Source organism: Neofelis nebulosa, chromosome 13 (assembly GCF_028018385.1).
Source record: "Neofelis nebulosa isolate mNeoNeb1 chromosome 13, mNeoNeb1.pri, whole genome shotgun sequence".
Classification (NCBI taxonomy): domain Eukaryota; kingdom Metazoa; phylum Chordata; class Mammalia; order Carnivora; family Felidae; genus Neofelis; species Neofelis nebulosa.
This window is the reverse complement of record NC_080794.1, coordinates 42,064,716-42,090,714: the sequence shown is the minus strand read 5'-3', so window position 1 is coordinate 42,090,714 and position 25,999 is coordinate 42,064,716. Positions and strand designations below refer to the sequence as shown.

The 25,999-nt window shown below is 48.4% G+C and overlaps 1 protein-coding gene across 29 annotated transcripts in view; it reads left to right on the top strand.

Annotated features, from left to right (window-relative positions):
* Nucleotides 1–25,999, top strand: part of KCNMA1 (potassium calcium-activated channel subfamily M alpha 1) — a 739,425-nt gene that overhangs the window by 216,708 nt on the left and 496,718 nt on the right. For 26 of the 29 annotated variants that reach the window (XR_009252323.1, XM_058696774.1, XM_058696775.1 and 23 more), the window contains exon 2: nt 6,623–6,784. The exons of the other annotated variants lie outside the window; for them this stretch is intronic. Coding sequence is in view for 25 of the 26 variants with exons in the window: in XM_058696774.1 (XP_058552757.1) it covers nt 6,623–6,784 (162 nt within the window). In the remaining variant the exon portion in view is untranslated. The remainder of the gene's footprint in view (nt 1–6,622; nt 6,785–25,999) is intronic. 29 annotated transcript variants of the gene reach the window in all.

Here is a 25,999-nt window from a genome sequence, read left to right as displayed (position 1 = left end):
ACGCAGCAGGTGCGGTGCCCAGGGTGGCCTGACCTGGCTCCGCCTGACAGGTGTGGGTACGAGTGTACCCGGGGTGAGTGAGCCCGGCCAGGTGGGAGCAGGTGTGATGTGTCTCACAGAAGGGTGTGGCCAGCACAGTGGGCCACCTGGCAGGACCTGGCAATTGCAACATCCTGTTGGGGCTCAGGGAGATAATGGGGGCCCTGCCCTGCAAGATGCATCTGGGTGGGGATCTGACAGCTGAGCCATGGGCTCTGTGAGGCCTGGCTTTGGGGTCTGGAACCCCTTTCTCCAGAGCAGCATTGCTTCCTGCCCAGGAGCAGAGAACAGTGATGCCACCATCGCCCATCCCACTTGGTGCTTTCAGAAAGTGCTATGCTCCACCTTATCAGATTGCAAGGCAGCACTCATTGCTGTTTACAGAAGAGGCTCTTAGAAAGGACTGACTTGTCCAAGGCCATCCAGAAAAACCGGACTTGGATTTGAGTATTTTGATCCTCGGAGCTCTTCCTACCACACCACAAACCCAAAGTTTGCAGTATACTGGGTCCAATTCAGGAAGGAGGAGAGACACAGAGGGGACCTAGACTTGAGGACTGGGGGCTGTGGGGTCCTGGGATTAGAACAAGCTTGCTCTCCAGTGAGGGGCCAGGGCTGCCCCCATTGCTGGGGAAAGCCAGGCCCTTTGAGGACAAGAAAGGTTGCTTCCTACCATGGCCTCTGACTCAAAGCCTGGACCAGTCGTTTCTGCCAGTGCTAGGAACACCCGAACGCCAAGCTGCAGGCTGGTGCATCAGAGGGGTGTGGTAGGGAGTGGCTGGTTCCTTTAGGCTACACTTGGGAGGAAGAATCATCTTGTCCAGGAGGCAACAAGCATGAGAGCCACAGAGCCGCTGGGGCTTCACTTTTGGCTGGGCTGGGTGGGACTGGGCATGTGGCTTCCTCTCCAGCCACCCCCCACCCCTGTGTTCCCATCTGTATAGTGAACGGGGTTGGCATCCGAAGGGATTGCCGAGGTCCCTTCTCAGGTTTCCGTCTTTGATCGTATGATTCAGAAGCAATGCCTAAATATCCAGCAGATATGTGCTCTGTATAGTGAGCACCAGGGGCCTGCGGTCCAGTCAGGCCCTTGGCCACAGGTGACACAGGAGGTGTGAGACCCGTGAGAGGCTGCCTGTGTGAGCAGGCGGGAGGAGGGCACTGCCGGCCACTGTGCTCTCCAGTGTACCCCCAGACCCCTGTACCTGCACTCTTGCCCGCCAGCCCTCTTCGTCCTCCGGGCTGGGCACTGAGATTAGATGTTGTCCTGTGCTGTCTGCAGGAGGTAGCGTGGCTTGTTTTACGTAAGACTGTGGTGGAGACAGAAGGCAGGGCTGGAGGGAAGAGTGGCCTCCAAAGCAAGACTGAACTCCTTTCTCAAGGGGTTGGCTGTTGCTGGATCTGTAGCTTTCAGGACATGCCCGCAGGCCCTACCCACTCACAGTCTCTTCAGAAAATCTATGGTGTCCTGTCTGAGGCAAGGGTAGCTGGAGCCTGTAACTTGTGGGGTCTCTCTCTTTCTCTCTCTCTCTCTTCTCTCTCTCTTCTCTCTCTCTCTCTCTCTCTCTCTCTCTCTCTCTCTCTCTCTCTCTCTCACACACACACACACACACACACACACACACACACACACACACACACCCAGGGGTGCACACACACAGGATGAGTGGGAATCAGGGTCAGATTGCTCCTGATGCTCAGGGAAGCCTGCCCGACCCTGCTCAGGTGTCTTCCCTGAAGGGTAGCTGGGTCCTTCTCTGCAGTGGGAAGTGGAAGGTTTGATGGATGCCCACTTTGCCGTTCAGAACAAAGGGCTGCGCCCCCCCCCCCCCCCCCCGCCCACGCCAGCAATGTCCTGGGGACATTGGAGACAGAATGATGTCCTGGGACCCAAGCGGCAGCCTCCCTCTGGCCCTCAGTCTCCTCATCTCCAATGGAAGGCTGATCTGAAGGCTGTTCAGAATCAGAAGGGATCTAAGAATCTAAGAGGTCACTTGGTCCAGGGCTCACTCAATGTAGGAATCCCTGCCCCTGCTGCCCTGGGGGGACGCCACACAACTCCTGATGGAACCCCTCCAGGAGTCATGCTCCCTTCCTTCCCAGGGGCCCATTGCCTCATTGAATAGTCATAGCTGTTAGAACCTACACGCATTTATCCTCCGTTCTGTAATTATTTGTTAAGGTTCCTCTCTGGGTCAGTGTCCCCGCCTAGTAGATTATTAGCATCCCTCTCAGGGCCACCAATCAATGAAGTGGTGCCGTTTTAGCTGAATATCCTTGGAGGCCAGTCCCATCCGTGGGTGCTGTCTAGGCAACTGTTACTGCCTGGCACCATACCACGTGCTGTGTATTGTCTGTCTCACGTAAGCTTTGGCACCACCTGGATGGGGCCAGTGTGCCTGTCCCCATTGTATATGGAGGCGGCAAGGTTCATCAGTTACCATGCCCATGGTAGCCAGCTTGTAAGTGGCAGAGTTGATCAAGTCCTCTCAAGCTCTGTGTCTTCCGCTAAGAAATACCTGCTCTCAGTTACCCTGTCTGTAAAATGGGGATATTTCACCTGCCTGTTGGATTTATTATAAGCCCTAAGCAAATCGTATATGGAAAGCACTAAAGTTTTAGTTGCTGGCACCCAGTTCTGGCTTGATAAATGGTGGCCAGTGACTATGATACTGGGCACTGTCCCTTCCCGTTTCTTCCTTGCTGTGTGTCTCCACAAGGATACAGCCTCCTCCCTGGGCCTCTACCCTCTTTTCTCCAGAGCATGGGGCTGTACCTGCTCCCAGCAAGGGATGCTTTGGCCAAAGTAAGGTCAGAGGTGGCGGGGGCCTTTCCCCCAGGCCAAGCATGGCTAACCTGGCCGGCTGGCAGTGCCTTTGCAGAGCTGCAGCGTCCTCGCTGTCCTGCCACTGCCCTAGTCCTGCCTCCCACACGTGGTAATTAAGCCCACAGCATCTAGTGTAAGCAAATAATAACAAGGTCATTATCTTTCTTTAGTCTCTGTTTGTCCTTGCCTATCATAAAGTAATTAAAATAATGAATGCCTTGTAAAACAATAGTTAAGAGGGCTGGCAAAGGGCATCATGTGCAATATACGTCTTGCGCTCTCAATTATTGATGCGTTGAAACCACTGTGACTGGGGAAGACTCCCTGCCTGCCGGCCCTTTTCCCGCAGGTTCTCTCCACCAAGGTCCGAAGGCCTGCGGGGTGGCTGTGGGCCCTGAGGCTCCAGGGCTGAGGAGCAGCCTGTGGCCATGGACCAGCTTTGACACATTGCCGGGGGGCACTGCTCAGAGGGAGACGCAGGAGCCTCTGATTGGAGGGCTTTGCCCTGTCCCGACCTCTCCCTTGTCCACCCACATTCTCCAGTTCTGAAAGAAGCAGGTGGTTCTGTCCTGGGTGAAGGGGGAGGCTGGGAAAGATCCATGTCCCATTTTAGATCAGGGCAGGGATGATTAAGCCATGCCGGCACGATTAGGAACAGTGGTTCTCCAAGTGGGGTTCCCAGAGTGAGGTGCCAGACTGGCAGCATCAGTGTTCTCTGGGAACTTTTTAGAAATGCAGGTTCTGGCGTGGGGCCCAGCACTCTGTTTTAACAAGGCCTCCAGGTGGTTCTGATGCCCACTTGAACTTGAGAAGCACTGCTTTAGAGTGTCGTGGCTCAAGGAGAGGCGGGAGGACTAATGAACTGAAAGTGCGTTGTGTGCATCTATGGGGCAGGCCCTCTTGTCCCCATCTTACGGGGGGCGGGGGGGTCCCATGCGCAGGAGAGCTGAAACTACACCTTCAGTTGCTAAGGCTTTTAGTGAGGGCCCCTGGGTCGGGACCATTGTCATTTCCAGAACACCCACTTGTGCAGAATTTCCACATAGTCAAGACATAGGGTCCTAACAGGCCACTGAGATTGGCTCAGGCAGCAGACTCCACAGATGTCAGTAGGTGGCCCCAAATATGCCTACCCTGTGACTCCCTTACCACAGCCTCCTCTTAGACGATTCTAGCTCCCGGGGGCCGAATATACTTGGAAATGCAACATGAGCACCCAGTGGTGCTGATGCTTCTTCTGGCTTCCCGCTTCCCTGAGCCACGGGAGGCCGGAAGGGGAGAACCCTGTGTCAGGAGCAGCTTCCTGCCTGCCTGCAAGTCCCCAAGAGGATGAGTCATCCCATGCCTCTCAGCTCTCCTTTCCTCACTCGCCCCATCCCCACTCACTGCAGACAAAGGTTTTCACCTCTGCCTTGGTTTCTCTCCTGTGCTCCAACTCACAATGTCCCCAGGGTCTGTTTGCCTTCAAGATTAATTCCATTTTTAAATTTTATAAAAGTTTATTTATTTATTTATTTATTTATTTATTTATTTATTTAGAGAGTGGGCAGTGGGGATGGGCAGAGAGAGGAAGAGAGAGGGAGAAAGAATCCCAAATGCATGGAGCCCGATTCAGGCTCAAACTCACGTTCTGTGAGATCGATCATAACGTGAGCCAAAATCAAGAGTCAGACGCTTAACCAACTGAGCCACCCAGGCGCCTCTTGAAAATTAATTCAAAGGTTTTAAACGGTGAATATAATTTGCTGGTATATTTTTATACATCTGTACCTGCAGAAATGATATCAGTGGGTATTTGAGCAGGGGGGGCCATTTAAATTTAAATTTAAAATTTATATAACCAATGTGTTTAGTATAACCATGTGCCATGTAAAAAATACGTTGTCTATCTGAAATTCAAATTTCTCTAGGTGTCCTGTATTTTGTTTGGTAGTCCTAAGCACATTGAAGGGCTGGCTCTTATAACCCTTTGTATTTATTCATTCATGTTTATAGAGCCACCTATATGCAAGGCACACTTTTAGGCACTCAAGGTACAGCATTTGGTAGGGGAGGCAGACTGTAAGTAAAAAAATAAAACCAAAAGGTGGTGCTGTTGGAAGGAAGGTGGGAATTAAAATTTTTTTTTAATGTTTATTTACTTTTGAAGGAGAGAGGGAGAGGGGGAGAGATAGAGATAGAGAGAGAGAGAGAGAGAGAGAGACAGAGTGCTAGTGGCGGAGGGGCAGAGAGAGAGAGAGGAATCTGAAGCAGGCTCTAGGCTCTGAGCTATCAGCACAGAGCCTGATGCGGGGCTCAAACCCACCAGCTGTGAGATCATGACCTGAGCTGAAGTTAGATGCTTAACAGACTGAGCCACCAGGTGCCCCATAGGGTTGGAATTTTCAAAGGGTTGCCAGAGAAGATTTCACTGAAAGGTGGTATTTGAGCAAAGACTTGAGGAAAGTGAGGGACTAAGCCGTGACCTTCTGTGGGAGAAGAGTGTTTTAGGCAAAGGCACATTGTGTACAAAAGTGTGCAGTTTAGGGCCCCATGTGGGGCTCGGTTATCTGAAGAGGTCAGCCTTGTTTCCTCAAGCATGTTTTTAGCCACGAAGGGAGATTTATTCTCTTTTGTAATTAAAAAGGTCTGCGGGCACCTGGGTGGCTCAGTCAGTTGAGCGTCCGACTTTGGCTTAGGTCATGATCTCGCGGTTTGTGAGTTCGAGCTCCACATCAGGCTCACTGCTGTCAGTGAGGAGCCTGCTTTGGGTCCTCTGTCCCCCTCTCTCTCTGCCCTTCTCCCACTTGTGCTCTCTCGGAAATAAATAAAACATTTTTTTTAAATGTTTTTTTAACATTTATTTTATTTTTTGAGACCGAGGGAGACAGAGCATGAACGGGGGAGGGTCAGAGAGAGGGAGACACAGAATCTGAAACAGGCTCCAGGCTCTGAGCGGTCAGCACAGAGCCCGACGCAGGGCTCGAACTCTCACGGACAGCGAGATCATGCCCTGAGCCGAAGTCGGCCGCTCAGCCGACTGAGCCACCCAGGCGCCCCGGAAATAAATAAAACATTTTAAAAAGTTATTGAAAAAGGTCTTATGTGGATTTCAGACACAGCTGGATTCAGGTGTTCAAATGATGACACCAGTATTCTATCACTTCTCCTAGGTTCCTCTGTGGTGGCTTCATTCTCAGGGAAGGGTTGCCTTTCCTGTTCTTTCCAGCAAAAGTCCCAGGCTTGAATTGTATTGGGTTGGTATGGGTCATGTGACCATCACTGGCTCAATCTCTGTTTCCTGAGGGATGGAATGGAGTCTCCATTCCTGGGACAAGCGTGGGCCTTCGGTTCCTTTTGAACTATATGGATCGAGATGAGCAAATGGAGATTTCCTTCAGAAAGACAGGGTGCTCCTGTGAGGACGGTATGAATGGTGGGCGGCATGCCAACCTCGCCTCCTTGTAGTCACTCCATGACCCTAGACAGGATGCTCTCCCTACTGAACTTAGTGGTTGTTTTCTTTAAAGGGGAAAGAGAATAATTTCATTCTTCTTTCTTTCACAAAGATATTTTAAAAGGAAATAAAGAAAAGATTATTTTAAAAAAGATTAAAAAGAAAACCAAAGCCATAGTCTATCCCACCTCCTCGCCCCTTATACCTTCAAGCCGGCATCCACGTCAGCCAGGACATTTCCAACTTTGATTCTTTTGGGTAGGTTGTGTTTACTAAATCCAGTTGGTTCCTGTTCTCAATCCTGTTCTCTCTGTTGCCAGGAGGCCCAGAAGATTAACAATGGCTCGAGCCAGGCGGATGGCACTCTCAAGCCAGTGGACGAAAAAGAGGAGGCAGTGGCAGCCGAGGTCGGCTGGATGACCTCTGTGAAGGACTGGGCGGGGGTGATGATATCTGCCCAGACACTGACTGGCAGAGTCCTGGTGAGTCCCCAACACCTTCCTCCTCAGGGAGGCCTGCTGTCTGGTCCATGATCCTACCATGTTTCCCAAGTCTTCTCTAAGCTACCCATTATTGGGGAATGGGGGTGAACAGCGGGCCATGGAGTAGAGGCTGGTTCTCTGTGCACGTAAGCCAGAGGTATGAGGGAGGATCTGTAGAGTGGGCCAGCACCTGGGGTGAAGGGGGTATGTTGGGGAGGATGTAGGGCATTTCCTCTGCCAGCAGAGTAGGTGTGTGCATGCACACTCACACAGTGTGCACACATACACCGTGTGCACACACACATACATACACACACACATACACACCTTGATAATCCTGGAGAGGAGAAGGGAGTCAAAGAAATTTGTGCTCAGAATTCCACAGAGAACCCATAAATGATAAATGCCAGGATCCATAGAGTTCTCGGCACGTGCCCATTGCCTCTGTCGGGTCTGCTCTGGGTCAGAAGTTTCCCTGAGAAGGATGCTGCATTCCAAGTGATTTCTTATTACGATTCTGGAAGCTGTTTTGTACGGGCTGCCCTTCCTGGGCCTGAAGCTGGGGTTTGGTCAAGACTAATTTGACTCAAAGAATGAATGGGAATGTCCTGACAGATAGGTGAACCAAAGATAAGGCAGGGCCATTGGAAAATAGGTGCCACACCCAAGGTGTTTCATGGTGAGAGCTCGGTGAGGAGGTGACGATAGATGTGGGGAGATGGTAGAAGTTTCACCAGAAACTTCTGGATTCGTCAGAATCCTTCTTGGGGACAACTCTACATCATGTTTGGGATGACTATGTCACACACCGTTTGAGGGAGGGACTATGACACTGAATGTCATGCTCGCATCACAAAGGTGGTGGCCAAACAGCCGTCAAGGAGGACAGGGTTCTGTTAACTGAGGGAGCTTTTGGGAGCAGAGCTTTCTGGAAAGTCCAGAAGCTGTGGCTGATGTTGATTGCTGGCACCATAGAAATGGGAGAGGTTTAAAGCTGTGGTTCTGGAGAGGAGGAGAGGGAAACTGACGAGGCCAGATGCTGCATGGAGGAGGACCTCCCGGGTCGGTGGGACCCAGGAGAGACCGGGTGGCACGGAGCATCTAATGTGAGATTGTAGGTCGCTTGTCGCAGGCTCTGCTCCATTACCAGCCTCCTCACCTCCCTGCACAGTCTTCTTCAGCAAAGGCTCCATTGCTGTTTCGTGCTTGTGTATGAGTGGATTCTGTGTGGGAAGCTGACGGAGGGTGAGTTCTGGGTCTGGGCATTCATGGGGAAAGAAATGCAGGCAGTGCATGCTATACCTGCGGTGGTGATGGTGGGTGAGGAACAGCAGACAATTTGGTTGCACAAATGTGACGCCTGTCGCTTCTGCATGGCCACTGTCGACAGCTCTAATTTTCTCCATCGGCATCAGCCGGGAGTTACCAGAATGACTTGGCTAGGCGTTTTTTGCGGCCCTGTGGAAAACAAGGAATGATCTACTTCCATTGCACCGTGGATGGCAGTTATTGAAGGAATGTGTGGAGGAGAAATGCTGAGTACGAGCATCGTGTGGGTGTGCGTAGGGGGCGCTGAGTGTGGGGACACAGGGGCCATCAAGAAAGCCTCGTGGCACTTCACCGGGTGGAGACTTTGAGCTAAAACTTCCATTTCAAGATGAACTGAGCACATGCTTGATGACAGAGAAGATATCCGAGATGGAGCATCCCTGAGCTTGAAAATAAGAAAGGGACCACTTAGTGGGCCAGAAGCAGAGAAGAATACCTAAATAATACATAATAAAACAGAGAACATTTGAGATGAGCATTGAACTGTGAGCTAGCATCATGAATGTCTACACAGTAGAGGGGGTCATCCCAGAGTGAGGGAACAGTGGCAGCAGAGAAAGGGCGCGGAGCGTGGAGGGAGCGAGGCCCAGGCGGCGAATAAGGAGGCACCTGAGGGGATAGAAGACCCGGAAGATGGGCTGGTGGCAGCTTGTCAGATCTTCAAATGCCCAGCCAAAGAATGTGGACTGAATTTTGTAGGAAAAGGAGATTTTGAGGGAGGGGCATCACGACTGGTGGTTGTGCCGAGAGAAACACAAGGAGACAAAGTAGGGAGCAGATTGGTGAGGCGGGAGCGCGACGTGCTAGGATCCGTCAGGACAGTGAGCTACCCCGCTGGGACAGGCCGTGAGCAGATGACCACAGGGGACCCGCCGCAGCCAGGCCTGAATGAGCACCACGCGGTGCAGGCAGGTGGGTGGATGTGCGTGGTGCTAGGGAAGCAGAACTAAGAGGCCAAGGGCACCAGTAGCCATGTTGATGCTACCGCTCATGGTAACGTTATCAAGAGCCTCCCGTGAGCCAGGCACTGTGTGAGGCGCTATGCATTACGATCAGGTTGAAGGGCAAGGGCCATGTTGTATTTGTTCGGTCTCTCCCATTTTGCTGTTGTGTTGTCGGGGTTCATTACAAGGAAGCAAGCAAGCGGGTCTTATCGATGAATTTGTCTCCAGTTTGCAGTAGAGGAACCTAAAGCATAGGAAGGGCAGTAACTCGCCGAAGAGCATGCAGGCTTGAGTGACACAGCCAGGCTCGTACCTGCAGGCCTCTGGACTCCCCGTCTAGTGCTCTTTCTGTGTCATTACTTCCCAGGCAAAGATAATGCCTCTTCTTTTTCTAAGCCACTGTCAGCTGTCGCTTTGGCTGTGACATTTTGACATTACTGTCTGAGCCAGTTAGATCCTGAGGCTGTTTGGCCTGATTCTCTTAACATTTGCATGGACAAGCACAGTCTGCCCACGCCTATTTGCCCCTGATGCCAGCTGCCCTCTGAAGGTCTCTCCTTGGAGAAAATCCTGCCCGGGCTGTTCTGGCTCCATCATAGCAGGCCTGGTCCCGCTGCACAAAGAGAGCAGGCGTCTTGGTGCCTTCGGAACAGGCCTCTCCTTGAGGAGAAGGCGGGTGTCTGCTCTGAGTAGGGAGCAGATTTCACATAGAAGTTTCAGTGTGCACGAGAAAGCATCTCTGTCTGTTCCGAACCCAAAGCTGTGTTTGTCTTGAGCTGTCCAAATGTTTATCCTTGCAACAATGGGATTAAAGCAAGACCAGACACCCAGCTGTTCAGAGTTTCCCTATTTAATGTTTAATTTTTTTTGACACCTGGCACAGGAGCTTGGCTGCCACACCTGGGCCCCTTTCTTACCTGTCTCATTGTCACAGGTGAGAGTCTCAAAGCTAGGCATTTGTGGGTAAGGCCCAGGTTGGGGAAGATTCTCCAGAGGACCCCAGCACATCTATTGACTCACCTGCTGTCTGAGATCTCTCAGACGAGCACACCATTCATTCAGTGAGTGCTTATTTCTGACCTGCCCCAGACACTATTCCAGGCCCTGGGCATAGGGGATGAGTAACAGAGATCTAGGGGGTGAACTATTTGTATCGATAGACTAGATATAAAGTTGTTGAGCTCAGTGTGAATAAGAATAAGTGATAGTCACCACTCCCCAATGCTTTTTATGGTTCACACCTGGAGCTTAAGCATTGGGGCTGGGAATAGCCTGCCTGGTTCTCCTGCTGTGGTAGTCAGGCTTAGCTTCATAAAAATAGCAAGACTGGACAGAGTCTTGGAGCACATGGCTGAGGGGTTCTGCATCAAAGTGGACACCAGGCTGGCAAGGGTTACTGCTTCCTTTATCTTTCAATTTTTTTTAAATGTTTATTTTTGAGAGAGAGACAGAGACAGAGACAGAGAGCAAGCAAGGGAGGGGCAGAGGGAGAGGGAGACACAGAATCCAAAGCAGGCTCCAGGCTCTGAGCTGTCAGCACAGAGCCCAACGTGGGGCTCAAACTCACCAACTGTGAGATCATGACCTGAGCCAAAGTTGGACGCTTAACCGACTGAGCCACCCAAGTGCCTCTCCTTTATCTTTTTTAAAAATTAAAAATATTTATTATTTTCTGGCTGTAAAAAGGATGCATGCTTATTTCAGAACTGGGGAGTATATTGGAAGAATTGGTGACAAAGTCCACTTTGGGACTTGGGGTTGGCCCACACTGAGGGGCATTTCAGGGGCAGTAAATGCCATGGGGGTAACTCCTAGCCGTTTGGGCGTTGCTGGGACTTTGTTCACTCCATGTCATGTTTTCCCTTGTATGCACAGACTCCGGGGATAAGTGGTTCTCTGTGCTGGGGATTGCTGTGGTCTTCCTGCGGACCTTCAGTGAACACGAAGTTGGGAAAGGGATCATGGCCCTCTCCTTGTAGTGGCTGCTGTGAGCCACGTTCGTGGCCCACTGAAAACACACAGCATCTCAGGATTTACATTCCATGTGTTCACATCCCCTGGACTTCACGTCTGTGTCTCTTTGCTCATTTCCCCTTTGTCCTGATTTCCTTATTCTCTCCTATTCAGACTTTACATGTATGTGGCTATGTACTCCATTACAGTTTTGTGAGCTAAATGAAATCTTTCTAAGAATAAGGCAGTACATTTAAGTAAAGAGGGCAAGAAACAGAGTAGGCTTTTGTATTGTTTGGTTGTACTTTATAAAAGCATTAGCAAAAATCAATATTAGAGACAGTCTACTTCAGGGTTGGTAAGGTGTTCAGTCAAGGGCCAGATAGTAAAGATTTTAGGCTTTGCAGACCACAGGGACTCTGTCACAACTACTCAACTCTGCCATTGTAATTTGAAAGCAGCTATGGACAATACATGAGTGTGACTGTGTTCCGATGAAACTTTACAAAAACAGGCGGTGGGCCAGATCCTTTTTCATAGTCACAGGTTTCCGATCATGGTCTATTCAATTCCTTATTTAATAAATAAAGAAATTGAAAGGCAGAAATTGGAAGAACTTCCTTAGGAAGGACTTTTCTAAGGTAATACAGCACAGGAGTGACAGTCCCAGAGAACCCATTTGTAATGAGAAAAGTAACAGACACACAGATACACCCATGGCTAAATGTGGACACACACATACACTCACCCCACCTCTGTTAAACATCTTGTTTCCGAATATTCATATTAATTTCTACATTGATCTCAGAGAGGCTATCTCCCTAAGAAAAAACTATGCATCATGGCCAAGCATGGCCTCACCTCTAGGTGTGAGCCGTAGTATCTACGTTGCCTGCACCGGACCTCAGTCCCTTTACACGGTCACTGCTTTGTGCTTCTCTTTATTTTTTCAACGTTTTTAATTTTTTTATTTTTTGGGACAGAGAGAGATAGAGCATGAACGGGGGAGGGGCAGAGAGAGAGGGAGACACAGAATCGGAAACAGGCTCCAGGCTCTGAGCCATCAGCCCAGAGCCTGACGCGGGGCTCGAACTCACGGACCGCGAGATCGTGACCTGGCTGAAGTCGGACGCTTAACCGACTGCGCCACCCAGGCGCCCCTGTGCTTCTCTTTAAAGACTACTTTTGCCCATACAATCATCAGCTCCTTGAGCAAAGATAGAACTCTTAGAATTCACTCTGTTTGGCTATTTTCCCTCTATTTCCCATGCCACTACATTTAAATATTCCTCCGGGAAACATGTAAATTGAATCCATGAACTGAGAAGATAGGCTATACTTGCTTTACCGTCTTTGGGATGATTTATTGAAGAAAGAGAAAGAAAAACACCAGTCTTTTCCTTTATCTTCCCCCAAACATCGCATGTGTGTGCATCTTACATTAACATTATATACGTAGGCTGGGCCGTCCATCTTTATCTCCTAGAGCCCAAAAGAAAATATGTATCAACTACATCTTTCAAATAGAAATAATCCTATTGGTTTAATAGAGTTAAATAGACACGTTCTCTGCGGTGCCATTTGCACATGAAATTGGACTAGTTGAACAAAATGGGGGTGCGCATGGGCATACGCTTAATCGAATATGTGACATTTATTGCCTTCATTTCTCCCTTTAGGTGACTCACAGTGCTGCTGACACATCTCATCAGCATCCTCTCCTTTTCCGTTGCAGGGCTGCCTGGTGGCAAATTCACGCACAGCTCACATTTCCATCTCTGTCTTCCTCTCATTCATGCCCCCTCCCCCTTTTTATTGCATTTTAAGCAAATCTGCATAAAATTTTTCTATCACCTACAAATGTCCTATGTGGTGGAAAGACCTGAGGTGTCATGGGCCTGCATTCTTAGTAAGAATGTTCTCATAGTAAATAGGTAGACCCCACTGTCTGTACACTTGGAGGTAAATTGGGATTTTGTTTGAGGTTTTTTTTTTTTTAAACTCCCCTAAGTGAGGCTTCTTTTTTTTTTTTTTAAATAATTTCTTTTTTTAAATTTATTTTTGGGACAGAGAGAGACAGAGCATGAACGGGGGAGGGGCAGACAGAGAGGGAGACACAGAATCGGAAGCAGGCTCCAGGCTCTGAGCCATCAGCCCAGAGCCCGACGCGGGGCTCGAACTCACGGACCGCGAGATCGTGACCTGGCTGAAGTCGGACGCTTAACCGACTGCGCCACCCAGGCGCCCAAGTGAGGCTTCTTTTAAAGGAAATGCATGGCAGTCCCTCTTCGGGACTTAATAATGGCTCTTCATTTTATCCTGTGCAAAGAGTTTATATTTTGGATATGAATCAATAAGTCAAGGAAGGTGTGCTTTCTTTATATCATTAAACATGAAATGTTGTCTTCACCTGTTGAAAGATGCACTGGCTTGCACTAGATTTGTTGCTGGTGACGCCGCACCATTGGGTCAAAAAACGTGAGTCACAGAAGTCACTGAATCCAACAGGCACTCATGATAGGTGGTGAGCTGCCTGTCACCAGAGATGTTCGAAGAGAGGCAGGATCACATTTGGTGCCGTTTGTGACAGTTGGTCGGACTTCATCCTCACTGCTTTAATTAGGTTCTACAGAAAACTGGATCTAGGAGATGCTCTAGGATAAAAATGGTTCCCTGGAACTTGGACAGGCTTCATTGCTCTCCCCTTCGTGAGATTGTCAATGCATAGCAACGTGTGAAGCTCAAAGAAGTCCTGCAGTAAGAAGGCAGACTTTGCTTTGCCCAGCGTTTCCCTTTCCTGTTTCACCAGGGAAACCTTTCCTCATGAAACACCTGTAAGGCATCATAAAGAACGCACTTTGGGAAACACTTAAATAGCCCAGGGATTGGCAAACTATAACCCATGGGCCAAATCTAGCTCACTGCCTGTTTTGTATGGCTCACAAGCTAAGGATGGTTTTTACATTTTTAATGGTGTTTTAAAAAATCAAGAGAAGAATATTTTGTGACATGTGGAATTATATGAAATTCAAATTTCAGTGTTCATAAACAAAGCTTTATTGGGACACAGCCATGCTCACTCATTTACATATTGTCTGTGGCTGCTTTTGCAACGTGCTGCAACGGCGGAATTGAGTAGTATCCACAGAGTCCAAAATACCCGCCAGCCTAAAATAGTTACTGTCTGGCCCTGTACAGAAAAAGCTTGCCAGTCCCTGAACTAGATCATTAAGTTCCCCTCTGCTCCAGGACTGTCTCCAAGTAGTCAGCGAGACTTGCCCTATGGTTCCTCAGAGCACAACGGATAAGGGGTACCATCTAGCCCCTCAGGGAGACATTTATTTCACAGTCTAAACCAAATGATGTGGTAGAGATGGGGAGAGGGAGGCCAGAGCCAGGTGGGCCTCAAAGCTCTACAGCAGGTTCCCAGCTGGCTCAGTTTATGGATTTCCCCTTCCCAAGGTCAGTGGGGCGTGTCTGGCAATTCTGTGGCAGGGTCACTCCCTGTAACTCCACCTACCTGCATCCCCGGCAGTCGAGCCCACCCCAGGCCCTGCCCAGCAGCCCGGAGTCCGGTTCCTACCATGGAGGACACCCCCAGTTCTGGCCTGCAGGCCAGGTGCCTCGGCCACACTACACTGGCTGCTCGTATGCACTGCTGGTCTGCGGGCCACGTGATCCGTGAGCCGGCCTCTCCAGCGCATTCTGTAAGGAGCAGCTGTTAATTTTACTAGCTGGTGTGTTGGCTCCTCTGGCCTCCCCTGTGAAAATGAAGGAGAGTTTCAGAAGTGAATCCTCAGACGGCTCTGGGAAGAGGAAGAGCCTTCTGGCCCAGGAGCAGCCTGCTTCGTCCTGGCTGTTTATCTCTGACTCCCAGGGGCCTCTGGGCTCTGGTGGGAAGCACTTCTGCCCAACTGCCTCTCTCCTCTGGAGTTTCTTGGGGGGAGTGGGTACCCATGTAGTCCTCCTGCATTATCTGTCCATTCCCTCATCTGTATCCCTTCATCCGTCTGTCCTGTCCACGACCTCTATTGGTGTTCCCAAGCACATGGGATTGAATGCAGCACAAAGTGGGTGTCTGGTGAACAAGGCAGGGGACTGCAGGACTTTCCCTTGCTAGTCACCCTTGCTTCTGCTCTGTTTCAGCCTCTGTGTCTGGGCTGGGAGACAGGAGCCCCGCCCCTTTGCTAAGCCAGCATTATCCGACCTGGGGTTCCTACTCTCTTTTGATCTCCATCTGGCTCTTTATGTCTTTTTCTCATTTGATTGGAACCAACAAGGAGGACATGTAGAGCACTCAGCATCCCCAGCATTTCCACCTCCTGCTTTCCTCCCTTCCTGGGACATGCATCCTCAGGAAAGGATGCTGAGGGCTGTTGTGCGTGGTAGGAGCCCAGCCTCTGCGGCCATTCTACTGAGTCCCAGATCTGCCACTCCCTAGGGCTTTTACCCTGGGGCTGGTTGCTTCCATTTTGGTGCCTCAGTTTCCTTATCTGTCCAGTGGGTGTCATAATAGTCCCTGCTTATTAATGTTGTAAGAATTTGATGCATCAGTGCATATTTGATGTTTAGAAGAGTGGCTATTATGTGGTGGGTGCTTACTAAGCATTAGCTATTATTGTTTTGGTCATTGTTGTGTGAGCCCAGTGACACACCATGGAGGAAATGGGCTGGTGTGGAGACACACGGGGTTGGAGAGTGGAGGATAAATCCTTTCCTGCAACAGACGTGGAGCAGCCTTTGGCTCTCATCAGAGTCAGATGTCCTCTCAGGATGCCGAACCAGCTCTGGGCATGGTCGTTTGAAAGGGGTCTGAGAATCCCAGGCAGGCCCTGGTTTGGGTCCAGCCAGCTGATGATGTTTGCTCCATGCGCACAAATTCAGGCCCTGTCATTTCTGAAGCCAGCTCATGGCAGCCTGACTCACTAATGTCAAGTCGGCCAGAAAATTCTCACTTCATGTGGCCTCCCGGAGCTGGCTGGGGTCTGGAGGGCAGGCTGGGCCCACCCTGGGAGCCATACATTATAGGTGTATGTGCCATAGGAAATGTCTTGGCAGGATGACACATGGGTCTTGTAAAAAGAGGGTCAAGTACACTCACTGCGGTCCCCATGTCTGGTCCTTCCTGGATGTGAGGCAAGGCTGCCAGACACAGAGCTGGTTTCAGAGAACACATCAGCCCCAGTATGTGGGGAGGTGTCTTCCACATTCATTTTGTCGGGCAGCGACCACGAATCTGTTGAAAGGGTGCAGGGAAGTGTGCTGTCACCAGGAGAGGACACAGATTCTGCTGTACGTGCAAGGCATCTCCTTTGAGCTATTCATTCATTCCTTCAAACATTCCTGGAGGATCTGCTAGGTGTCAGACGTTATTTAAGGCTCTGGACACATGTTGGTTCTTCTAGCAAAGCTTGCAAAGTGAAATCATCCAAAGTGTTGAAAGTGCAAATGTTATGTCTGCATTTTGCTACAATGCTCTGGGTGGCAAGATTTTTGAAGTAGTTTGGTCATAAATCAGAGCCCATGACCTCTCCATCAGTCCTTGGACAAGCCTGGGAGCCCCACACTTCTGGTCCCGATCACACATCCTGTGCTGGACCCAAGGGGCCTGAGCAAATGTGTTTCTATGACTAATGTTAAACTAGCTTCTCCTTTCCCAACCGGTAAAAGCTGGCACCCCCTGGAGGCTTTGTCGGAAATGGAATGTCTGTATTTGGAGCCCACCATCTTGTGCTGGGAGAGTTTTCTCTCTTGGCTCTTCTCCCAGGGCCTTTGGAGGATGCCAATGGTTTAGCAGACCCTATTTGCCAGAAAAATACCCCAGTGGACTGAGACTCTCCTTGGAGCCTCCCTGTCAGCTGTGCGGAAGTTCGTTCAGCAGGGAGGCCCCAAAATAGAGATGATGCTGATGACAAAGTCGCCAGCCGTTGTCGTTGCTGGGGGCACGTGCTTGGAAAGTCACACTCGGGACCACACGCAAGCTGATGCTTCCAAGTTTAGTTTACTAGGCTATGTTTAGGAGGACGCAGACTGACTCGTGCCTACAGGCCCCACACATCCCAATTTGGTGCGCTAGAAGCCCCATTTTTAGGGTGTGGGTCCAGAATGAGGCTTTCCTCAGAAAAACAACTACGTCAGGGGAATGACAACAACAGAAACCCACCATTTGCCCTAAAATTTTATTGCAAAATATGTCCTCTAGAACTTGAGTAGTGAGGGAACTAGGGCAGGACATTTGCTTGTCCTTCTTTCTTAAGGAATCAGGCCACTTGAAAACTCCATTAAGTGCACCCAGGCCCATCTCTTTGCTCATCCAGTTAATTTTAGTTCATAAAATTGGCCTGGTGCTGATGTGGAAGATCACGACTAAGCTGGGAGGCTGGGGGCCTGTCTGAAGGGAAGCTTGGTTCCCAGTTCCCAAGCCTGACGGGACACAGGTCTTCCCCTCGGGCACCAGAGTTTCCCTGTCAACTATATGTGCCTCCTCCCTGGGCAAGCAGACCTCTGAGCCTTCGTTGTTCGTTGCACATGGGTGAATCCAGAAGTGAATGGACTGGTAATACTGGTTTCTTGCACCTGTGGAGAATCCGGGGTCTAGTGGATTCCTCTGAAGGGTTCAGAAAGCCTCAGCTTCCTAGAACTATTCCCAGCCTGCCTTAGCAAAGAGGCTGAATTTTGACCTTTCCTCATTTCTCTTTTTAGCTTTTTTCTTTCCTTCTTCTTTCCTTCTTCTTTCCTTCTTTCCTCCCTCCCTCCCTCCCTTCTTCTTTCCTTCCTTCCTTCCTTCCTTCCTTCCTTCCTTCCTTCCTTCCTTCCTTCCTTCCTTCCTTCCTTCCTTCCTTTTGGCTCTTGGTGAAGTGGCTGTCCTATGGGAAACAGAGAGCAACTCATTGAAAGAGGGAGAAGAAGAAAAGACCCTGTTCCCACACTACCTTCCCTCAAATTCAGGCTTCACTTACATTAAAAATAGCTTGAGACAGAGGCTGAATCACAATAGGGTGGCGTTTCAGAGGCAAGTCTGCTGGCTTCCCGGCTGCCATATGAACCTGCTAGGCTTGTCGGTCTCTGGGCCCTGACTTGCACAGGAAGGCGTGGGGTTTGGAATCCCACTGGGAGGGATCCAGACCATTCTCCTTGTGTGTCATGCTAGATCTATCTGGAGCTAATTATATCCGCTGGGCACTCACAGAGCCTTCTCTCTGGGATTGTGCCCTGGGGTGGAAAAGAACTTCCTGCAAAGGAAAGGGGCTGTTTTCAGGGGCTGTCACATCCCACAGGCACCATGTGGGCTCCTCGGGAAGCTGCCATGAGGTTATTGTCTCCCTCTGAGCCATGAGGTGGGCAACTTGGTGACCTTAGACCTGTCCAGGAGGAAAGCTTGGATCGTTAGAAAAAAAGGCAAACAGTTTGCTCCCCTAGGTTCATGTGGTGTGTGTTTCTGGGCTTTGGGGACCATCGATAGTGTTGGAGATCAATTTGAGAAATAAGAGGAGAGGTTGCAATCACTTTCTTTCATCTGAGGAACTGTGGTCAGTGGAAAACTAACTGAGTTCTTATCCTGGCTCTGCCGTAACCTTCCTGGTGACCTTGGGCAAGTCAATTCCCTTTTAAGGTCTTGGCGTCTCCATGAACAAAACAAGAGGGTAGCAATAGTTTATTCCCTTGCAGCCCCAAATGTTTCTATGTTTTCTCATTCCCTCTACTGTCCTTTCATCCATAAAGGCAGTGAGGGTTGACCTCAGACCTTTAGTGCACCTGGCAACGTGCTAGGCACTGAGAGCTTCAAAAGGAGAAAGAAGCATAGTCTTTTTCGCATCGGCTGGAGTAAGTGAAGAGAAGCAAGAGATAGTCCAGCAGCGTGGTGTCCCCATGTGGCCCTTCCCTGGCTTTGTGTTTTGTTTATTTATTTATTTATTAGTTTATTTACTTATTTTGAGAGAGAGAGAGAGAGAGAGAGAGAGAACACACAAGCTGGGGAGGGGCAGAGAAAGGGAGAGAGAGAATCCCAAGCAGGCTCCGTGCCATTGGCTCAGAGCCCGATGTGGGAGCCGAAATCACAAACTATGAGATGGTGACCCGAGCCATGCTCAAGAGGCAGACACTTAACCAATGGAGCCTCTCAGGCACCTGTCGTTTAAGATAAAAATCTAAAACTCTTCCTTTGTGATAAGGCCTCTGCCTCACACTCACCTAAGGTTCTTTTCTTTCTGGACTTCTTTCCAGGTGGATGTCTGTGTGCGGAAAGGGAGGCTTCTGGCCTGTGAGTGTGGAGTCAGGTGGGAGGAACAATGCGGTGGGAGCAGGGGTCACATCCTGAAGGCTGGGCCCTCCCAGGGGAAGTGCAGGCTTCTTTTATACCATTTCAGTCTTGGATCCTCCTTGAGTTAGCTTTAAACAGTCGGAAACCCCTGAGGGGATCATGTTCCGACTTGGTAACCACACTAGCACCAAAACTGACTTTAAGAAAAGCCTTCTTTCTGACTGAGCAGCCTCTGGTTGGGAGACCTTGAGTGAGATACAGCCTCCGTCCTTTGCTTTGGCAGAACTGCTGCGGAAGAAGTCACCGTGTTCCTGGAAGTCTGTTCCTCTTCTGGAGGTAGAAGTGGTACCTATAAACAGAAGAGGCCCATTTATTTAAAGTGGTTAGTGGCAGAGACACCCAGGAGGGGCTGAGCAGTAGGGAAGATTACTGTGGTGAAAATCATTGTTTTATTTCTGGAGCAAGGTGGTGCACCCCGGGGGCCGGAGGGAGCCGCCAGGCTAACCCCCAGATTCATAGCAAGGGTGTCAACGCTATGGGTGGTTGATGGACTTGACATGGTGGGAGTTCCCCAAATGAAGCTTCATTTTAGGTGAACTTCAGTGAACTTACAAAACAACCACAGCAAACCCTCAGCTGACTATTTCAAGTATTCCTGATATAATTAACATGATTGAAGCAAAGACTGTCTGAATCCTTGGGAGTAAGGACTAAGCAGTTTCCTGGAGGCTAAGTTATAAAACACCACTGTTCCTCTGACCTGTGCCCACTTTGCAAACCAGTGGGTTTATCTGGTGGTTTTTCCAGAAATTTCAGTGCTAAAGCAGGTTTCCATAGCATCCTGGCCCAGAGGGAGTTGCTGTACTGGGGGATCAGGGACATCTCCAGCAAGCAAACCTTGTGGAGGCAGCTAGGTAAGCCATCCTTCCAGCCCCCAAAGCTACAATTCCTCTTCCCTGGGGCTTGATAGAGAGATCCAGATAGACCAGAAATAAATAAGAAACTAGATTCTCTTTCATTTAACTTTCTTTCAGACACAGCCTCTGGTGCTAATTATTTCTGCAGTAGATTTTGTCAGGCCTTGAATCCCTTTCCTTTTGCCATAGGTGGTATAGAGATGCAAAATGACACGAGAAACAATCTGCTTTCCTGAAAGATAATTTTGTGTACATTAAACAGACACATTAAGCCATTTATAAGTGAGCTGTTTGTTCTTAGGGAGCTGGAGGAAATCTGAATTTCTAATTCCATGCTCTTTTAATAATTTTCAAAAGAACCAACGGTAATAATTAAATGTCTTTGAACTTCCCTAGGCTGTCTTCTGTTCCATGATCTCAAAGCATATGAAAAGAAATAGAATTCTCTACCTTGATGAACTCCTTAAGAGGGTGGAGGGGATGTTGGCCCTGGAAGGAGCTTTTTAGCAGAATTGGGGGGGCGGGGATTTAAGGTAAAGAGGTTCAAGGGAAAGGCCCAAGGTCACTCTGAGAGCTTCAGGCATGGAGTGAGGACCTAGAAGCCAGTGTTTTCTTCGTAGCCTTGTTTGCCCAGACTTGGAGCAGGGCAAGGAGAGAGAGCTAGAACTTAGTTAAGGGTATTTGTAATGAGAATATGTGTGACATGGAGCATTTTTTGGCTTTGGTGTTCAAGGATTAGAAGAGATCTGATCCAGGAGTTGGTGAACATGTCAGCTCCTGGGCCTGCTCTGATTAATTGGTAGTGGTTCCGAGAATGCTTTGCTGAAGATTCAAGGCTCAGCAGCAAAGCCTAATTGGGGCTCTGCTCTCCAGAATGCTGTGATTGATTAGTGATTTCTGCCATGAGCAGTGACTGGGAGGGGGTGGGGGTGGGGTGGGGGGGTGCAGTACCGGTGTTATTTACACGTTACTATGCCTTAGCTGTCTCTGTTCTAGATCGTTTTCCCTAAAGTTCACTTCATGTGTGATTAAAGTGAGGCTTGTCCAAGATCACACAGTCAGTCCCAAGCAGCATGTGGACAAGAGCCCATGTTTCCTGACTATGTCTAGCGTTCGATACCCCAGCTCCATTGGTTAGATCTCAGAGAAGCAGAAACTTGTCAGCTTCCTGTAAGAGCCTTCTTTTTCTTTTCCTTTTTTTCATGTTGTAGCCTGATTTTAGTTTCTTCCATCTGGAGACTTGCTTTAGTGTTTGGAGAAGCAGAGGGGGTGGATTTCAGGTCCACAGTGATTCTACGGATAAATAGAAATGCAAGCACAATTTTCCCATTTGTTGGGACCATTCTCAAAACTCTCTTAAGCACAGAGTATGTGCCGGTCGCAGCCTTTCTCACTGCAAAGCTTTGCCCTTGACGCACTCCTGGGTTCCGCTCTCCCAATCTCTGAGGATGCCCGACCCCTGCTCCACTCTCTGTCACTCTGTGAAACGCTTTCAGTGAGGGCTGGTGCGTCATCATTCCTTCTCTTGCTTCAGAAGCCTTACCTTCTGTTTCTTCCTGTCTTCCTGTGTTTTCCCCTCACTGTTTTATCTCTTCAGGTATTCATGCTCACATCTTAATTGTTGTGATTACAAAGATAAATACATTTTGCCTCTGACCAAGAGCAGTTTCTGCCCAGACTTGAACTTAAAGGTCTGCAAGAGTGGCTGGATGGGAGCAAGGGTAGAGTCCTCAGCTGTATCCTGGGAGCCATAAAAGTTTGATAAGATTTTATTGCCTCCATAAAGAAGAAAATACGATTCCAAGGTTTCAAATATGATAGAAAAATAATAAGGAAAACTCCAGCTTTTGTCAAAGCAAAGTTCTCTTTACTAGGTTTATGAGTCTTCCTATTGTGGCTGCACCTTGGAGTCTATTTCATTCTGATGCCAGACAGAACCTTCTCGAGGAATTTATGCAAAACTGGGGCCAGATAGAGGATTTCAGACAATTGGTAAAACTCAGAAGAAGGCGATAAATTGTGCTCACGGGCCATAATTCACTCCTAAACTCATCCATTCCTCAATTCTTCTTCCTCCCCTTCCAGCCTAATGGGGATTGGAATAGAGCGCTGCATTAGCTGTGAGACCCAGGCAGGGATTGGATTCTGGGGTTGTGATCGACAGGGCAGTATAACAAACAGGCCTGTGGTTGCCTGTGCCAGGCAATCTTTCATGCTTGGGGTGGCTGGGATCCTTTGTCAGTGTTGAATTTTGTCTTTAGTGCCTACCTGGGCACAACTGCAGAAGGCTTAACTTCACATTTCCATGCACTGCTCAAGAGATCCCCACGTCTCGCCTTCTTTAGAAACCAGATGCCATGTTGGGTGGCTAAGAAAGCACCCTGTGAGTGCTACCTAGAACATGTTTCTGATTTGGGTGCTTGGTGGGAAACTGATACACACACCTTACATCCTGGCAGTAGCAGAGTTCTTTGGACTTGCCCCCGACACTCCTGCCTCCATGTCCTGGTTGAAGCCCCGTGACCTCTTCCTTCCTCCATTATAGCAGCTTCTGTGTCACTCTCCTCTTTTGGCCCACCCCCTCCCTTTGGCCTACCTTTCATGCTGTTCTCAGATGCCATTTGCATCCTTAAAGCCAGCTTTGCTTTGGTTCCCCCATGGCTCAGGGACCATTAGTAGCTTGTCATGTCCTAAAGCCCAGACTCCTTATGCAGATGGTCAGGGCTCACCATCCGAGGGCTCCCGCTGACTTGCCTGCCAGGCTTCCCACTTTTCTCCTCCATGTGCTCCATGTGTTCAAATCCTGTTCACCTTCATGGTGCATTGCGGGGTCCTTCCTCCTGTGTAACCCACTGCTCTTGTACACCGTTCACTTACACTTGTGCATGTGACCTGTGTGCCCTATTAAAGACAGCAGCCAAATGGCTAAGGGCACTGGCTGTAGAGCCAACCTGGCTGAGTCTGACTTTTGCTTTGCCATGTACTTGTGTGACCTAGAGCCAGTGACGGGGCCAATAATAGTACCTACCTCATAGGATTATTTTGAGGATTAAATAAGCTAATATTTATAAAGGGCTTAGAACAGTGGTTGGCACAGACTAAATATTATATAAATTGTTTGTTAAATAAATACAGTAAACCTCAAATTCCTTGAGAACAGGAAACACGGATTTTAATAATCAACTTTGTCTTATACTGAGCTAAAATAATCCTGAACCAGATTGACGTGAGGATGAAATTTAAGGGGGATAAAGACGGGGTGGGGGGGGAGAGAGAGAGGTGGAGAGAGAATGAATACGTGTGAAAGCACTGTCATTTCTTCGTTCAACTGATATTATTGAGTATCTGTGCTCATATTATTGATCGGTGCTGATATTATTGATATTATTGAGGCTCTGTGCTCAGTAGTTGTTAATGATCAAAATGGAATGAGATATGTCTTCAGTATTCAAGGAGCTCACAGTCTAGGGAAAAGGACAGAGATGTAAGTCTGTATCTAAACTTGTTGGCTCTAACTATATGGAAAACAAGTAGCAGATATTATTCTGATCTCAGCCCCATGTTATAGATGCGAAAACCAAGGCACAGAGATTTTTTTAGTAAGTTAGATAAAACCACACATCCAGTAAGCATCAGAATTGGGATTTAAACCTAGGTTCCTGTGACTCAATGGCTCAGGCTCTTTCAACTCTACTATGGTGCTTCTCATTCAAGAACAAGTGAAGGAGGAATGCCTAAAATACAAAACACAGCAAACAACAGGTGTTGGCAAGGATGTAGAGAAAAAGGAACCCTCGTGCACTGTTGGTGGGAATGTAAACTGTTGTGGCACTCTGGAAATAGTATGGAGGTTCCTCAAAAAATTAAAAACAGAACTGCCACATGATCCATAATTCTTCTACTGAGTATTTAGAAAACACTAATTCAAAATGATATATGTACCCATATGTTTATTACAGCATTATTTACAATAGCCACAATAAAGAAGCAACACAAGTATCCATCAGTAGGTGAATGGATAATGAAGATGTCACACACACACACACACACACACACACACACACACACACACACTGGAATATTTCTCAGCCATATAAAAGAATGAACTCTTGCCATTTGCAACAACATGCATGTACCTAGAGGGTATAATACTAAGTGAAATAAGTCAATCAGAGAAAGACGAATAGCATATAATGTCACTCATATGTGGAATTTAAGTAACAAAACAAATGAATAAACAAAGTAAAAAAAAGAGAGACAAAAAAGCAGACTCTTAAATACAGAGAGCAAACTGGAGGTTGTTAGTGGGCACTGAGGGGTGAAATAGGTAAGGAGGATTATGGGTACACATATCTTGATGAGCACTGAGACGTGTAGAATTGTTGAATCATGATATTATACACCTGAAACTATAATACTGTATGTTTGTTATACTTCAATTAAAAAAAAAAAGGATGAGTGAAGGAATGAACAAAGAGGTGTGAAAGAATGAATTGGAAGATCCCAAAGACAAGGCTCCAGGAAGAGAAGATCAAACCAGGGATTTGCCGTGTGTCCCATGTCAGGTTGGGCAGGTAGTAAGCCCCTGAAGCCATAACCATTTGCCCAGTCAAGCATTTACTACGGTGGACAGGCGGGACAGTTTCGTTGCTTCCTTTTTGGGGGCCACCTCACCCCTTTTGTCATACCTTGATGCCCTTCAGCCATTTCTCTCTGAGGCACTGGTGGTTTTATTTCCTTCTCCTTTGGGTAATACTGAGGACAAGAAGTGGATGTGATGATGGATGGAAAAAGTACTTAACTCTTCACTCTTCGGTCTACTTTCATCATAATGGGCCCATTTGGAAGGCTTCCATAGGTACGGGGACAATGTTCACTGGGTTTTATCAGCCACTGAATGATCAAGGCATCAGAGAAGTCTGGAGTGAGGCTGGCCGGTTTCCATGGAAACTGCTGCTTGCCTCAGCCCCCCCCCACACGCTTTTCTTTCCACGTAGGCATGTGTTTATTTATTATTGGCTCAACACGGGAGTGCCGAGTGGCCGTGTAGGTGCTGTCTGCACCTCCATTGCTGAGGTCACTCTCTCAGTTTGGAGATGGACCCACAGGTTGGGGGGTAGAGGCACAAGATTTGTCCCAGCAGGAAGCGCTCTCGTTTAGGACCCTGAGCTCCCGCTGTCTGTAAGCTTGATGATGGAGATCCCTGGGGTGGGGACGTTAGAGATATGTATCTAGAACTGTTACAGTCAGACACCGTGTAGGGTCCTGCAGTAAATCCCAGACTACCCTGGAGAGCTGATGGTGACGCACATACCTTTCATAAACAGATTGCTTGCTGCTCTGTCCTGGGGATGCCTGTGATCTGGCTGAGTGTGCGTAGGCTTGACAAGCTCTAGACCTAGGCCCTGTCCAACATGGGGGTCAGTAACCTCAGGCGGCCACTGAGCACCTGAAATATGGCCAGTCCAAACTAAGATGTGCTATAAGTATAAAACTTAGCATGAAAAGAAAGATGGCAAAATATATTATGAATACTTAATAATTTTTGCCTTGTTTGCATCTTGAAATGATAACATTTCACACAATCTATCTAGAACCTAATTTAGGTTAAATAAACTTCCTTATTAAAGTTAATCTCACCTGTTTCTTGTTATTTTTAAAAATATACCCCTTAGGTGGACAGTGGTGAGGATTGTACAATGCAAATGTACTGAATGCACTGAACTGTTACTTAAAATGATAAGTCTTACATTATTTATATTTTACCACACTTGAAAGAAAGCAAAAAGCAAAAAAAAAAAAAAAAAAAAAA